At 37.0% G+C, this 13,218-nt stretch overlaps 3 protein-coding genes across 5 annotated transcripts; 1 reads left to right on the top strand and 2 right to left on the bottom strand.

Moving 5' to 3' along the window:
* Nucleotides 1–370: 370 nt before the first annotated feature.
* Nucleotides 371–1,657, bottom strand: LOC113499338 (coiled-coil domain-containing protein 115). The gene is made up of 2 exons (XM_026879775.1): nucleotides 1,435–1,657; nucleotides 371–1,356 (listed from the first exon to the last, which is right to left on the bottom strand). The coding sequence occupies exons 1-2, from the start codon at nucleotides 1,454–1,456 to the stop codon at nucleotides 890–892; spliced, it is 489 nt and encodes a 162-aa protein (XP_026735576.1). The 5' UTR covers nucleotides 1,457–1,657; the 3' UTR covers nucleotides 371–889.
* A 397-nt stretch (nucleotides 1,658–2,054) lies between these two features.
* Nucleotides 2,055–9,542, top strand: LOC113499331 (SAFB-like transcription modulator). 3 transcript variants are annotated; one of them, XM_026879766.1, is made up of 18 exons: nucleotides 2,055–2,313; nucleotides 2,393–2,809; nucleotides 3,207–3,237; nucleotides 3,989–4,118; nucleotides 4,671–4,705; nucleotides 4,845–4,990; nucleotides 5,103–5,220; nucleotides 5,344–5,471; nucleotides 5,576–5,698; nucleotides 5,833–5,910; nucleotides 6,142–6,302; nucleotides 6,521–6,634; nucleotides 6,977–7,100; nucleotides 7,531–7,660; nucleotides 7,803–7,890; nucleotides 8,028–8,143; nucleotides 8,415–8,588; nucleotides 8,937–9,542. In XM_026879766.1, exons 1-17 carry the CDS (start codon nucleotides 2,194–2,196, stop codon nucleotides 8,576–8,578), a joined length of 2,223 nt encoding a protein of 740 aa, XP_026735567.1. In that variant the 5' UTR covers nucleotides 2,055–2,193; the 3' UTR covers nucleotides 8,579–8,588; nucleotides 8,937–9,542. The 3 variants fall into 3 exon arrangements, with proteins under 3 accessions (XP_026735567.1, XP_026735566.1, XP_026735565.1); XM_026879765.1 differs by having other exon boundaries at nucleotides 7,522–7,660; XM_026879764.1 differs by having other exon boundaries at nucleotides 7,516–7,660.
* Nucleotides 9,543–9,797: 255 nt separating this feature from the next.
* LOC113499334 lies at nucleotides 9,798–12,920 on the bottom strand. The gene is made up of 4 exons (XM_026879771.1): nucleotides 12,431–12,920; nucleotides 11,429–11,826; nucleotides 10,991–11,081; nucleotides 9,798–10,815 (listed from the first exon to the last, which is right to left on the bottom strand). Exons 1-4 carry the CDS (start codon nucleotides 12,686–12,688, stop codon nucleotides 10,498–10,500), a joined length of 1,065 nt encoding a protein of 354 aa, XP_026735572.1. The 5' UTR covers nucleotides 12,689–12,920; the 3' UTR covers nucleotides 9,798–10,497.
* Between the last annotated feature and the right edge of the window lie 298 nt (nucleotides 12,921–13,218).

Raw genomic sequence — 13,218 nt, 5'->3', positions numbered from 1 at the left:
TATGTTATACAAGTATATTGCCGTAGGTCGAATTATCTTAGGTATAAATTTGTTCAAGTCTCAAATGGACAACCTTGGCATTTTTTTATTTGTTTGATGAATAAGATCCGCGACTAGGTTTAATGTAGTCAATGTATTTAAAAAATCTGAATGTTAAATGTAAAGATCTCAAATTAATAAAATGCCTTGCAAATATGCTCCCTACCTTAGTACGATAGAATCATTGTTATTTATTTAAAATTGTTAATAGCAGAATATATTCATCAGAAATATTTATACAGGTAAAATGCAGGTATTATAATGGATTAACTTCAGGAAGCATTCCATTTGTATGTATGTATTGGGTAAATAGCATAAAAAACAACTACAATTCTTAATATATTTCAAAGAATTTTAATGTTATTTAAATTGTTCAGTGTCATAAAACAGCATAGAAGTTCCTAGATAATATGATTTTTATGATCGTGAAAATAGTAATTATTAATATTGTAACAAGTATGTGACACCAATAAAGCTATATTTATAATGTTATCAATAAATAAATACTTGTTTACATGTAATTTGAAAGTGCCATTGATTAACACAATACATGATCACAATGCATTCCTCATCCTAGAAAGGCCTTTCACTATGTTGTGATTAAACCAATTAAGTAAATGTTGCTTATTACAGTACAATTAACAATGACATGACACCTAGTGATCATTACACTGATGAATATAAATAAATGATAATTCAAACATTACTTGTTTAATTTCTATAAGAATATCCCTCTAGGGTACAAATAATACCAGATTAAGTTATCTCAAGTCTTAATTATACTAACAATTGTACAGTATAGAAGAGGAACAGTGTAACAATAAGGCTAAGAATATAAAAGCAATGGAATTTAATTTACTGAATTTATATACTGTCTCAACATACCTATATATTTTAGATTTGTCTGCAATTGAACTTGAACATTAACACACTCAACAATAAAGTTGATAGTATTTTGGAATATGTTTTGTGCCTTGTGCATATTCTGCGGGACCAGGACTCCAAACCAGCGGAGAGGGTTAACAGTATTCTCAGCGTCATTTTCAATCACCTTGATCTGTTTAATGCCATCCTCTTCCACAGTTTCACATACTGTAGATGCAGAGAAGTCCGCACTGCTCTCCGTGGGTAGTCGTGCTGTGCTTACAGCGCTCTGGCCCATTATATAACGCGACTTTGCAAGGTGTATACTTCCATTCTTAATGCTAGACTCTATATTTAATTCACATCGCATTTTTTCTTCCATCAAATGCAATTGTTTTAAAACGATCTTATCAAGCAATTCATTTGCTTCTGCAACTGAAGGCGCATTTGCATCTAAAAGTACAAAACATGTTTAAACTATAAATCTTCACAGAACATTTATTAAAACTTAGAGTTGTAGTTGTTGTTTACCTTGTGCAGTACCCAGACTCATGGTGGTGAACGAATATGAATCAGTTAACTAAAATGCTGACAAATTCTCTGTCTTGTAGCTTTTTTCCCCTTTCCTTTCAAAAACACAACAGCCTTCTTGCTAAACTTTGTGTTGACGAATTTCGTATTTCGCCATGACAAATATGACAATTGACATTCAGTTCAGCTGATCCAACATCTCACCCTCGACCAGCCGGACAAGCTTATTGTAATTGGCAACACTGTTTTTACGATTCCTCACGTGACTATTTGGACTTTTGATATGCGAATGAGTAATTTTGACATAGATTTTTATTTTAGGAACGCGTTAAATATTGACCACAGTCCATACTCATTACTCAATACTTTATTGCTTTTTTTCACAGTATCCATGTTAACAGATGATATGTTGTAATTATGATCAGTATGCAGTTAAGAACCCTGACTGGCGTTATGTGATATGAATATTACACGGCATGTGCAATACCCTTTTCGTTTATGATCTGCTTGAGCACTCACAATATGATAAAAAATTACAAAAATACTCTTTTTGTGAATTTCGTAGCCGGCGTAATGTGGGTTTGTTTATGGTACTTAAAAATGTTTAATCTGTGTTGTTTCCATTGTCTATTCCAACTCCGCCATCTTATCAAATCGAGGTCGTCATTTATGTGTGGTGGGAATATTTTCATAAATTAGTGAATATATAAAATAAGATAGTGGTTATTATTAGAAACTGTCTTAAAATAACATCGGGCAATGTCGGATAAAAAGCGTTTACTGAACGATCTCAGGGTAATCGATTTACGTGCAGAATTAGAGAAACGCAACCTAGATAAAAGCGGCGTTCGCGGTGTGCTCATACAACGTTTGTCTAAGGTAAATTATATTGTGACGTGTAAGAAACTACATCGTTACTAGCTTTGATAAAACCAAATAAAATGCAATATTTTTTTAGCATTTGGAAGAAGAAGGACATGACCCAGCTACTTTCAAGTTTGAGTTCACTGTAGAAACGAAAACGCCTTCTAAAAGGACAAGACGGTCTGAAAGTACGGTGGAGCAAGAGCCAGAGGATACTCCGACCATGGAGGATATGATCGTACAAGATGATGCTGGTGAAGAGGAGGAAACTGAGCAGCCAGAGGCGAAAAAGATCAAATCCAGCCCCAAATCCGAAGGCAACATGGATGTTGAGGAAAGCGAGAAAGTAAATAGAAAAAGGGAATCTAAAGATGAACCTGAAGCCAGTCAGCCTAAAAAAACCTGTATTGACAAAGAAAGGAATGATGATGACCATAAAACTGAGAACAACACAGATGCTGAGGACAGCATCAATTTAGATCTGGGTGATGATGAACTACTAAATGAGGAGGTACGTTTTTATTTCTTCAGTGTTACAGTCAAACTGCCTTCACAAGCCGCGAAATTATCCAACGGTTTCATGATGGAAGTAGATTAGATTCATTGTATATACATCATAATATATGTTACAATCTATGTATTTATTTGTATTTTAGTAGGAATATTGAAATATATTTATTACTCATAAGTAGAGTATATTATTTTCTAATAATCAATGTTTTGCTAACATTTTTAACTACTTGTGAAAAATATAAACATGTGAAAAACCTTGAGAGAAAATTATTATATGTCAGATTGATTTCCGTAACATGTAGTTTCTGGAGTTATGCCAAGATAAGGAAAAATTATGTGTATAGTATACATAATCCCTGTAGAAGTAAATAACAAATGCCATTTGTTTCTTTCAGGCTGAAAATCATACAAAGATTACCAAAAAAGGTAAGCTTAGATTTAATTTTGTATTATTATTTTGTAAATAGACAACTAGTATGATAAAGCCGGCCAGTGAATATAGTGATGATTAATATATAGCAGTAAATGACATTCATGAAAATAGATGATTGTAAATTTTGATGAACAATGTCCTAACTATAAATAATTTGTCAATTTGTGAATTAAAAAGATAATATCAATAATGTTGCAATGTATGATATGCAAACCTAAGAAATAACATTGCTGCGGTAAACAAGAGAGGAAAATTATGCACCCCTGAAGAAATTGATAGAGTGAACTGTGAACACCGTGATAGAAACAACTGCAAAACAGAATAAGTAAAAAATTATAGAAAGAGAACAACAGATGGCAGTGTATTTCGATTTGGCAAGAATACCACTGAAATGAACACAAACTGAGGTGGCTTTCATTACAATGATATGGTGTTTTAAATTATTTATGTGGCCGGGTATGTCCAGTTACACAGTACACCACTGCAGTGTCCTACAGTTATGTATGCTTTACTATGGACATAGTAGCTCATAGCTGCTATGCTGCTCCATATCCAGATGATGGTGCTAATGTCCAATCAAGTTTTCAGGTCAGGATTTTTTGTGTAAACATCAAACAAGTTTGAAAACTGTCAAGAATAACTGCATTGCTTCGAGTCAAGATTGCGAAGAGACAGGGTGGGCCGCTCCCGTGTTTCGGCGAGCGACCTGCGCTGGCTCAGCTGACGTATGTGGCACTGACGTAGATGACGCGGCGGAGGAGGAGCAGGCCGAGCCGGCGAGCGACAAGTCTGCGCCTGCCGACACTGCGGCGAACGGCGACGACGAGCCTGCCGACGACACACATCAAGTAAACGCCGAAGTCCCCGCCACTAGGTTGGTGAACGTCGAACGGCCGCCGTCACGCCGCCCACGCGCATCTATAACTACTCCGATTATTTCGCCATCCACTATTACTTTTTCGTTATCACTACAAAGTTTTGCACCAATCTGTCGGAGGTCTACGGATTCAACAACAACGGAGCACCAACACAGCTAATGATACCATCTGCCGTGGTCGCTGTCGCCTAGCTTTGAGCGCGCTAGCTGCACTTGTCACCGAGAGGATCTCCACGCGTCGTGCTGGCGCCCGTGCCGTCGTCTGCGATCGCTGTTGCTGTTGCTGCCGCCCCTGAACATCGATAGTGTCCAACGCAACGTGTGACGTCGTGGAGCTAATTGCCTTCGTGTTTTGATGCGGTGGAGTTATGGTGCAAAACTTTGTAGATGATCGAGTGTTACGACGGGATTTCTAAAACATTTTTGTCACTTCAAACTTGCACTCTTGGAACCTGTGCTAATGATATGTTTCATATTCCAAACATGTATATCGTGATTTGAAAGAATCTTACAATTTTATTGTTGAATAATCCTTTACATATTTTTCAGTACTGAGGGTGAAAAACATGACAAAGAAGACAAAGGTAATATTTTTAAATGTATTTTTAATGCAATATTACTAAATACGTAATATTTATTTTCAAGATCTAGAAATATCAGTCATAAACAAAAAATATATTTTAGTAGCACTCTTAACAATGTGCTTATTTGTTTATTTTTTAGATGAAAAAGACAAGGAAGCTGATAGTGACAAAAAAGAGAAAAAGGATGAAAGTAAGGAAGGTGGAGCTAGAAACCTTTGGGTCAGTGGTCTTTCTGGAGACACCAGAGCTAAGGACTTGAAGCAGCTGTGCAGTAAACATGGAAAGGTAATTTGTATTTACAAACATTACAAAATATCTAAAATATTATTATTGACTTGTATAATTTTGCTTTCATAATCTCATGTGTTTAATAATATGTATTACTTAATATTTTTAGGTAATTGGAGCTAAAGTGGTGACTAATGCTAGGACACCTGGATCTCGATGCTATGGCTATGTGACCATGGCAAGTGCTCAGGATGCTGAAAACTGTATTAAGAACTTACATAGAACTGGTGAGCTTTTGTCTACTTTCTTACAATGAAAATATGGCTATCAAGGATACTGGTTTTCTAATAAAGCATAATTATAGCTGACTTAAAGTTACTTAAATATTCTATTTTCTTTTCGTTTACCAGAATTACATGGACGTATGATCTCTGTTGAGAAGGCTAAGTCTGAGTCGGAATCGTCATCACGACGACAACCGACCCGCTCTGAGCGACGCTCCAGTAAAGAACGAAAGGAAGAACAGAAAGATAATGAGGTAATTAAAATATTTCTAGATATTATCATTTTCAAATCCTTCATGGGTTTGAAAACAAAATGGAAAGCAAATTAATAACTAATTCAAAATTCTACACTTTTAAGGAAAGTAAAGAAGGTATTGAAAATAATGGGGATGTTAAACCGAAGAAGGACAGTGAATTATCAGGCGCAGAAAGTACCAGGTCGACATCACGCACGCGGGAAAAGTCACATCGCTCTGACAAGGTAAGATAAATAACGCATTTTCTTAACTTATTTGTTTGTAGTAATTCATAAAACTGTATACTATATATGTAGTAATAAAAACTGATGTGGTTTCAGGTTGAAAATGTTTTTTATTGTTTGGTGTATCATTCTAGGAACGCGTCAGACGAAGCACTAGAAGTCGAGAGCGTCGGCGTTCCCCTAGGGAGGTTCTCTCGTTTTCTAAAATCTGGGTAAGTTCCACTACCGTCATTATTGTTGTTTGCAGTTTATAAAACGTGCATTTTAATGCACTTTATTTTGAGTTGATAAGATCATCGTCGGTGGCCTCAAACAACTAAAGGAAATGATTGAAACAGCAAAAAAAATCCGGACTGTCCATATATCCAAAGAAGAACGTGGACGGCGAACAGGCACGCTAGTTTGTTAGTTACACCTGTGATAACAAGTTGTTCGGCTTGCAGAAGGAGCGCGACGTGGCGCGCGCGCGCGAGCGCTCCCGCGCCGCGCGCGAGGAGGAGCGCCGCCGCCGCGCCGCCGAGCTCGACCTGCGCGAGCGCGAGCGGCGCCAGCGCCAGGAGAAGGTGCGCCTCGCGCTCGAGCGGGAGAAGCTGCGCGCCGAGAGGTACGCCCACCGCCACTCATGTATAAACTGCATCAATAACGACATAACACATTACAACACGTGTTTCCTAAATGTCCTGTCAACCTCATAATAAAATACATAATGTACTATATATTTGAGCCAAGTCCAAGCCAACTGACATTACCAATGAACTAAATATAAATCATACAATATGAATGCTTCCTCTATACCATAATTATGTATTTTCATATTCACAGAGAAAAAATTGAGCGTGAGAAGAACGAACTTCTTCGCTTAGAACGCGAGCGACACAGATTGGAGCGAGAGAAACTAGAACTGGAAAGGCTAGAACTAAAGCGCGCTCAATTAAGGTAAAACAACACATTTTTGTAGATTTTTTTTTAGTTATAACACAAATATAAATATTTTAGCTAATTCAAGATTTTGCAACTGTTGTGAGATTTTTCTTTGCAAATGATGAGTTAATGATGATGTGTGATGATGGTGATGATGTTAATGACAAGTGGTAATTGCGTGAAATACTATTCTGAGTATGAGTTGTCTTTGCGCGCAAAAATCGTTGCAATGATGACTCATTAGCGGTCTCGAAATTGCAGTTAACTATTATTCCCTTTGGCAAGTTTCCATTTTATTCAGAAGTCTGTTTTATGTTAGTAGCAGTTTTACGTATTGCCCGTGCATGTTGTGTGCAGGCTGGAGGAGGAGCGGCGCAAGCGCGGCTACGAGGGCGGCGCGTACCGCAAGGCGGGCAGCCCGCCGCCAGAGCCCGCCTACGAGCGCGACGCCAGGCACAAGCGGGCCCCGCCGCCTGCACTCGTATGTACCACACACACGCTCACTTGTCTAGTTTATACTCAACGGCAGCAACATCAAAAGACCTACAATAATATCCCATAGGAACCTGTAGGAACGTTAAGGGCCGTCACCTCTACCAGTTTTTTCCGTCCGTTCATGAGCGGCTAGACAGGACTTGGATAGAGATTGATCATTGTGTAGCCCAGTTCCTTACAGGTCATGGTAACTTTAAAAGCAAATTATTTTCATTTAAACTTGTCGTTTCACCATTATGTCAGTGTTCAACAGCAAACAGTGAATATGACATGTTATGTTAATTATGTTGTCTTAGGTAAAAATTGAAAAAAAATGTATTAACCTCACCATTTCACCAAGTTTTTATTTGTACTGTAAGTGTTTTTTGGAACGCCCTCACTCAAAATAACTGTGTGTACATGTACATGTCCGGCAGTCGTCGAGCCGCGGGCAGTTCGAGGCCCCGCCGCCGCCGCGCTTCGACCTGGCCGCCAACTACGAGCGCGGCGCCGACAAGCGGGACCGCGACCGCGACTACAAGCGCGACTACCCCAGACATGTCTCCTGTCAGTACAGACCATACTATTATTACATAGGTTTAAGTCATATATATTTTTTTTATTTCATTACATTATAGTTACCGTACAAACTTGTAACTTATAAAAAAAAACCTATGTCGTAGGTAATAATTACTTTTTTTTTTAACAGCTGCCAACATGAAATACTCAAGTAACGGTGGAACGAGCGAAGACTCGCGACAACCTATGCCTCCTGGTACAAGGCCAAAGGAGCCAAGGTTTGTACTAAACATTAGACCTTATTAATGCCTTCCTACGAAACAAAATATTGAAATAAAAAACACAGAGCAAGCAGCACTAATTTTTCTTGCTCACTGTTACGTGCACCGTTGTCATATTGTAGTATCCTTTCCAGCCGCTCGTACGAGTCCCGCGACACTCGCTCATACCGCGCCTCTCCGCCGGGCAAGCCGGAGTCTCGCAGCTGGAACGCCTCCAGCCGCTACCCAGACGCCGCGCCCGCCTCCAAAGGTAAAACTGATATAACTTCTTTTTCAGCTTTATTTAATTTAATATTTTTATGTACAAAAATTGAAGGTACCCTAGTATACAGATGGGAACTGTATACTAGGGTACCTTCAATTTGCTTCCACTTTTGCAGACCCTCAAGTAAACTTGAGATCTTTTTAATCATTAAGCTGTTCAAGTATTATACCTTTCATTAGAATAGTATTGTGAACAGCACCCAAAGCTATGGTAATGTAGGTATCACAAAATACTAAATAGATATTTGTATCACCAGGCAGCAACGGTGGTGGGGGAGGCGGTGAGGCGTGGGCGGCGGGTGAGACTCGCTACGGCGGCTACGAGGCGCGCTACGCGCCGCAGTACCAGCCGCCGCCGCCCGGCGTGCCCTACCCCGACCGCTACGCGCCGCCGCCACGCGACTACCCGCGGAAGTACTAGCAGCTGCGTGGTAAGTTGCTATCGCCTATATTAAAAAAAATCTCCTGGGAACCTTTCTAGTTATAATATTGCGGTTGATATTTTATAACATTTCATAGAATTTCACAAAAATATTCGTCGAAGCCTTTATGATGGCTCCCGAAGTCCCGAACGGATTGAGACTTGTCAATTTAGTTTTGTTTTATATTAAAGGTGAATTACGTGGGAGTATTCTCAGACAGTTTGATATAAATCAGTTGGGCCGATTTAAAAGTTGTTGGGGGGGTGATTGTTTTAATGCCGTTTCGTATTGAATTTTAATTTTATATTGTTAAAACTACAATTTATCACTTAATATCATGTACATCTTTTGTTGCAGGTGCCACCTGAACAGGGTGCTCCACTACTAAGTGCACGTGTTTGTTTCGTATACTAGGAGTGAATGATATTATTTCAGAATGATGTAAACTTTCTTATACCTTTAGCTTAGTGGGATAGTGTCTATCCCTGAATGTTTGCACTCGTTTTATTACGTAATGTGGTAATTATCAGGTGAAGTATGCACTTGTAATGTCATAACAAGTGGCTTTTTATTGAAGAGTGATGATAGTCTATAGCTGAATGACCAATAGCACCAATAAGACGAATATAATTCTCATTCCTCTCGTGAAAATGTTATTAATTTGAGTTAATCTATTCAGATTTGGTTACTTTTTTGTGTCTCGTAATTTATGTTCAATCTTGTTTCTCGTCATATAATGTTTATTTTATAAATGCAAGTTTTCAATTATTTTATCATGTAAAACTTGACCAAAATTAGCAAAGATAAAATGTACAGTCAGTTGTCGTATAAAGTTATAACACTTAAATGTTTGTACAAAGTAACATTGGGTACGATAGATTAGTACTAGGTACATTGTATTGTTTAAATATTATGTAAAAATAATAGCATAAAATATTATAAGTAAACATAATTATAAATGGGTGTATTATTTTATTATAGGTGCTTAAGCATTGTTTTAATTAGTTCTGTCCATTCATCAGTGTGGATATGAGTGCTGTGTAAGAATTTATATAATTCTGTTTTTTTTTTTATCTAGGACAAGAAGATTTTAGACGTCCATTATTTTGTTTTTTAAATTCACAGAGCTTTCAGACCCAGATAAATCTCTGTCACTAATGACATCTTATGATCTAAATGGTCAAACTTACCACACCATGAAGACTTAGAAAAACATTCTTATTTACAAATTAATTTTATTGACTTCTATACAAAGTACAGATAATCTTATCAATAATCACGTCACTTCATAATCCAACTTTTTTTATTGTATTCAAATGGTTGTACAATATAGTAGTAGTAGGTATAATATACGAAAAATTTGTGTTCTCATATAATTTGTATGCCTGTACACTACCTATTGTTCGCAAATGGGATACTACGAGGGTCACAGATCGAAAAGACTAATCATGTGTCAAATTCATTAATACAGATTCCGCAGCTTCTGTGCAAATCCAATAATCTTAATAAGTGACATAAGTACATCGAAATTAAACAATAAAACACGTTCATTTATATCTAGGCGGTAAATTATTTCCATACATATATCCAGATCTGTAACTTCGACAGTTTACACCTGTGTGTCTGTCTTAGCATGGACAATGTATTGCATTAAAATATGCAATTCTGGATTTTCGATTATTTGTGCATATTACCAAATATTCTTTATACATAATATAAAAAACGGCAAAGCAAGTTTCAAAATCAAGACATAAACATTCCAATTATAAAAATAAACTAAAATAAGAGAACCATGTAATTTGATTACGTGGTATATACACACGCCATGCGCGAGTTCTTAAGTGTCTTAGAAACTAATCATAAAGGTGTCTAGCTGAAGCATCGCCCACCACCACTTGAAAGAACAGAGGAACTATCCCTACACTCTTGCTGGAATATAGTTAATATTATCGACAAACAGTCTCGTTTGTGTGGGGATTATGTTATCACATGCTGAAAATGGTTCCTTTTGGTAAGTCCATGTGTCATTCTGTCGAGACTCGTGTATGTCAACGTCCATAGTCTTGAGGGCATCAATCGCATTTTGTTGGCCCTGTACTGCGGCAAGACGGAGCAATCGCGTCGCAGTTTCTTGGTCGGTCTTCAGGCCGCCTCTTCCCTGGCCGTAGTAAATACCGAGGTTGTAAAGTGCTTCCGGATGATTTAAAGCCGCAGCTGACTTGTATAAATCTAGTGCCTGTCACAAGAATGTAATGTTAATTTTAAATATAGATTTAGATAAGGATGACGAAATATAACTGATAAAGATGACAACGAGGTCTCACATGTGCCTTCAGTACAAGTTCAGGGTGATTTGGAAATTCGTTATATTACAAAATAGTAATAAAATATTTTGCCATTTTGATACTTACCATTTTTTCATTTACAGTCACTCCAAGACCTAATTCATAGCACAGGCCCAAGTTATACATTGCTGGAGCATGATTTCGATTTGCTGCTGATCTATGGGATTAGAAACAGTTACATTAGTTAGAGAATAAATGGTAAAAAACAATCTTATTTTATTTAAATAAATAATCTATTGCATTTATACATCACATATCAGTCATGATTACGTAAAGGGTACCTGTAGTAAAAAGGCAATATATAAGTTGTCATTTTTCTTTCTCTTGCAAAGTAATATAAAGTGAACAAGCACAATGAGCCAATAAACGCTCCACCTGCATGTTTTCAAATGTAAAAGGCCTTGTAATATATAAAGAAAAAGTAACTAAAATACTTAATATCAGGTATACTCATAAAAGATTTCAAATAAAGATATTAGCTACACTGTATCAGAAAATAAACACCTTAGCAAATTGAGACCATCCTGGTACTGTCCGTTCTCAATAGCAGCTAAGCCAAGTCGGTTTTCAATTGAGTTCAACACCACGCCCAAGTCATCATCTGAGGATTCAGGGCTAGAGGTGCTAGCAGTACTAGATCTGTTATTTCCTTTGCCCGTGTCACTCTCATGTTGATCATTTGACATCAAATACACAGTTGGTGTGAAGTCAGATACCACTCTTCCAATTTTAGAAATAGAGTTGATGTAAAAGTCATTTTTGTTCATGGAGGCTAAATAAGGATTTAATGATGAGAGCAAATTGTTCATAGATTGACATCTTGACTGAGTCAATCTGTGTTGTTTCTTCAACTTTAAATGAATGAGCTGACTAGTATACCATCCCAAGACTACTGCACTGCTCTGTAGAAACAAAAAAAAAAGTTATCATGTATCTAAATTGAGATGACTTTGTAAAACAAGCAAAATATATTATTAAAACTCTAATGTCACTATTTACAAATCATCTTGTGTAGTTCTGGTGACTAATATGGATAGGAATACGCCATTTTAATTAGCATTATTATCATTCATCTCAATAACTGATAGGAGCACTACCTCCTAATTATGTTCTTAAAAGTGACAATCTTATTCATTACTTTGACTAAAAATATTATATTGTAACATCAAAATAGAAATAAAGTTATTCTGATATTGTCCTGCAATAGATTGTGTGTACTTTAACAGTACACACAACCGAACACTAGTTTTTGCTACATGTTTTTGCATGTGTACTCAGTAATTAGCATGTATATAAAAAAAATGTAGGCATGAATTCTTTGCAGTTGGTTTCACAACCAGTAATGTGGATCTTTTAATAAAGATTATCTCATATCAGGCAACAGGCACCAATAACCTTAGATTACCAAAACTACAGCAAAACATACAGCTATCTACCTAATCATAATGTAAATAACAGTGTCCATCATTAGAAAGAGATAAAAATAAATTTGCCAAACAAACATACCCATGTTATGGCATCCATCCAAGTTTTGTTGAGCTGTTCAAAGCTCCATCTCCTACTGTTAGCACCACCATCCCTTCCGTATGAGTTACAGCATTTCCGAAATGAAAGCCATTTGCATGGAGCTTTTTTATTGTCATCGTTTTTATCATCATTGAAATTGGCGGTGCCATTATTGACTACGGTGGCACTGCGTCGGTCAAAATGGTTTGCACTCCTCTCCAACGAATCCCTGATACGTCGCGTAACATACTTCCACATGTTTCCCGAAAAAAGGTGAAGATATTAAGAAGCTAAATAATTCGTTACAAGAATTCCATTATTGGAATACTTGGTTTGACTTTTTGAGAATTTCACCATTCGATGTATTTGAGGCATTAACTTCACTGTTTTCTTATAATGAGCTGGTAGATCACAAAAATATACTTTTGGATAAACACTCCGACGACAACTTAGTCACAGATTGCAGTGAAGTGATAAGCCAGTCAAAATAAATTTTAGACAAAATGTCCTACCCTTTTAGCTGCTTGACACATGATTGACAGCTTTTTGACATTAAGAGTCGAAAGGTTAAACTGTACATAGATTAATTAGAACTTTCAAAACAGAAGCAGATAATACTTTTTTTTTATTTCTCGTTTACATGGGCATGTACAGCTTGGCAAAAAAGTCTTGAAACGGTACTAAAATATTTGATCACTGGCAACACTCTTTTTATCAAATGTCAATCATGTCAAGTTAGTACTTGTTGTGTCATAACATAAATCCTCGTGATCGTTTTCATGTTGTTT

This window comes from Trichoplusia ni, chromosome 12 (assembly GCF_003590095.1).
Source record: "Trichoplusia ni isolate ovarian cell line Hi5 chromosome 12, tn1, whole genome shotgun sequence".
NCBI classification, from domain to species: domain Eukaryota; kingdom Metazoa; phylum Arthropoda; class Insecta; order Lepidoptera; family Noctuidae; genus Trichoplusia; species Trichoplusia ni.
The sequence above is the reverse complement of the archived record's forward strand: the minus strand, read 5'-3'. Positions and strand labels throughout refer to the sequence as shown.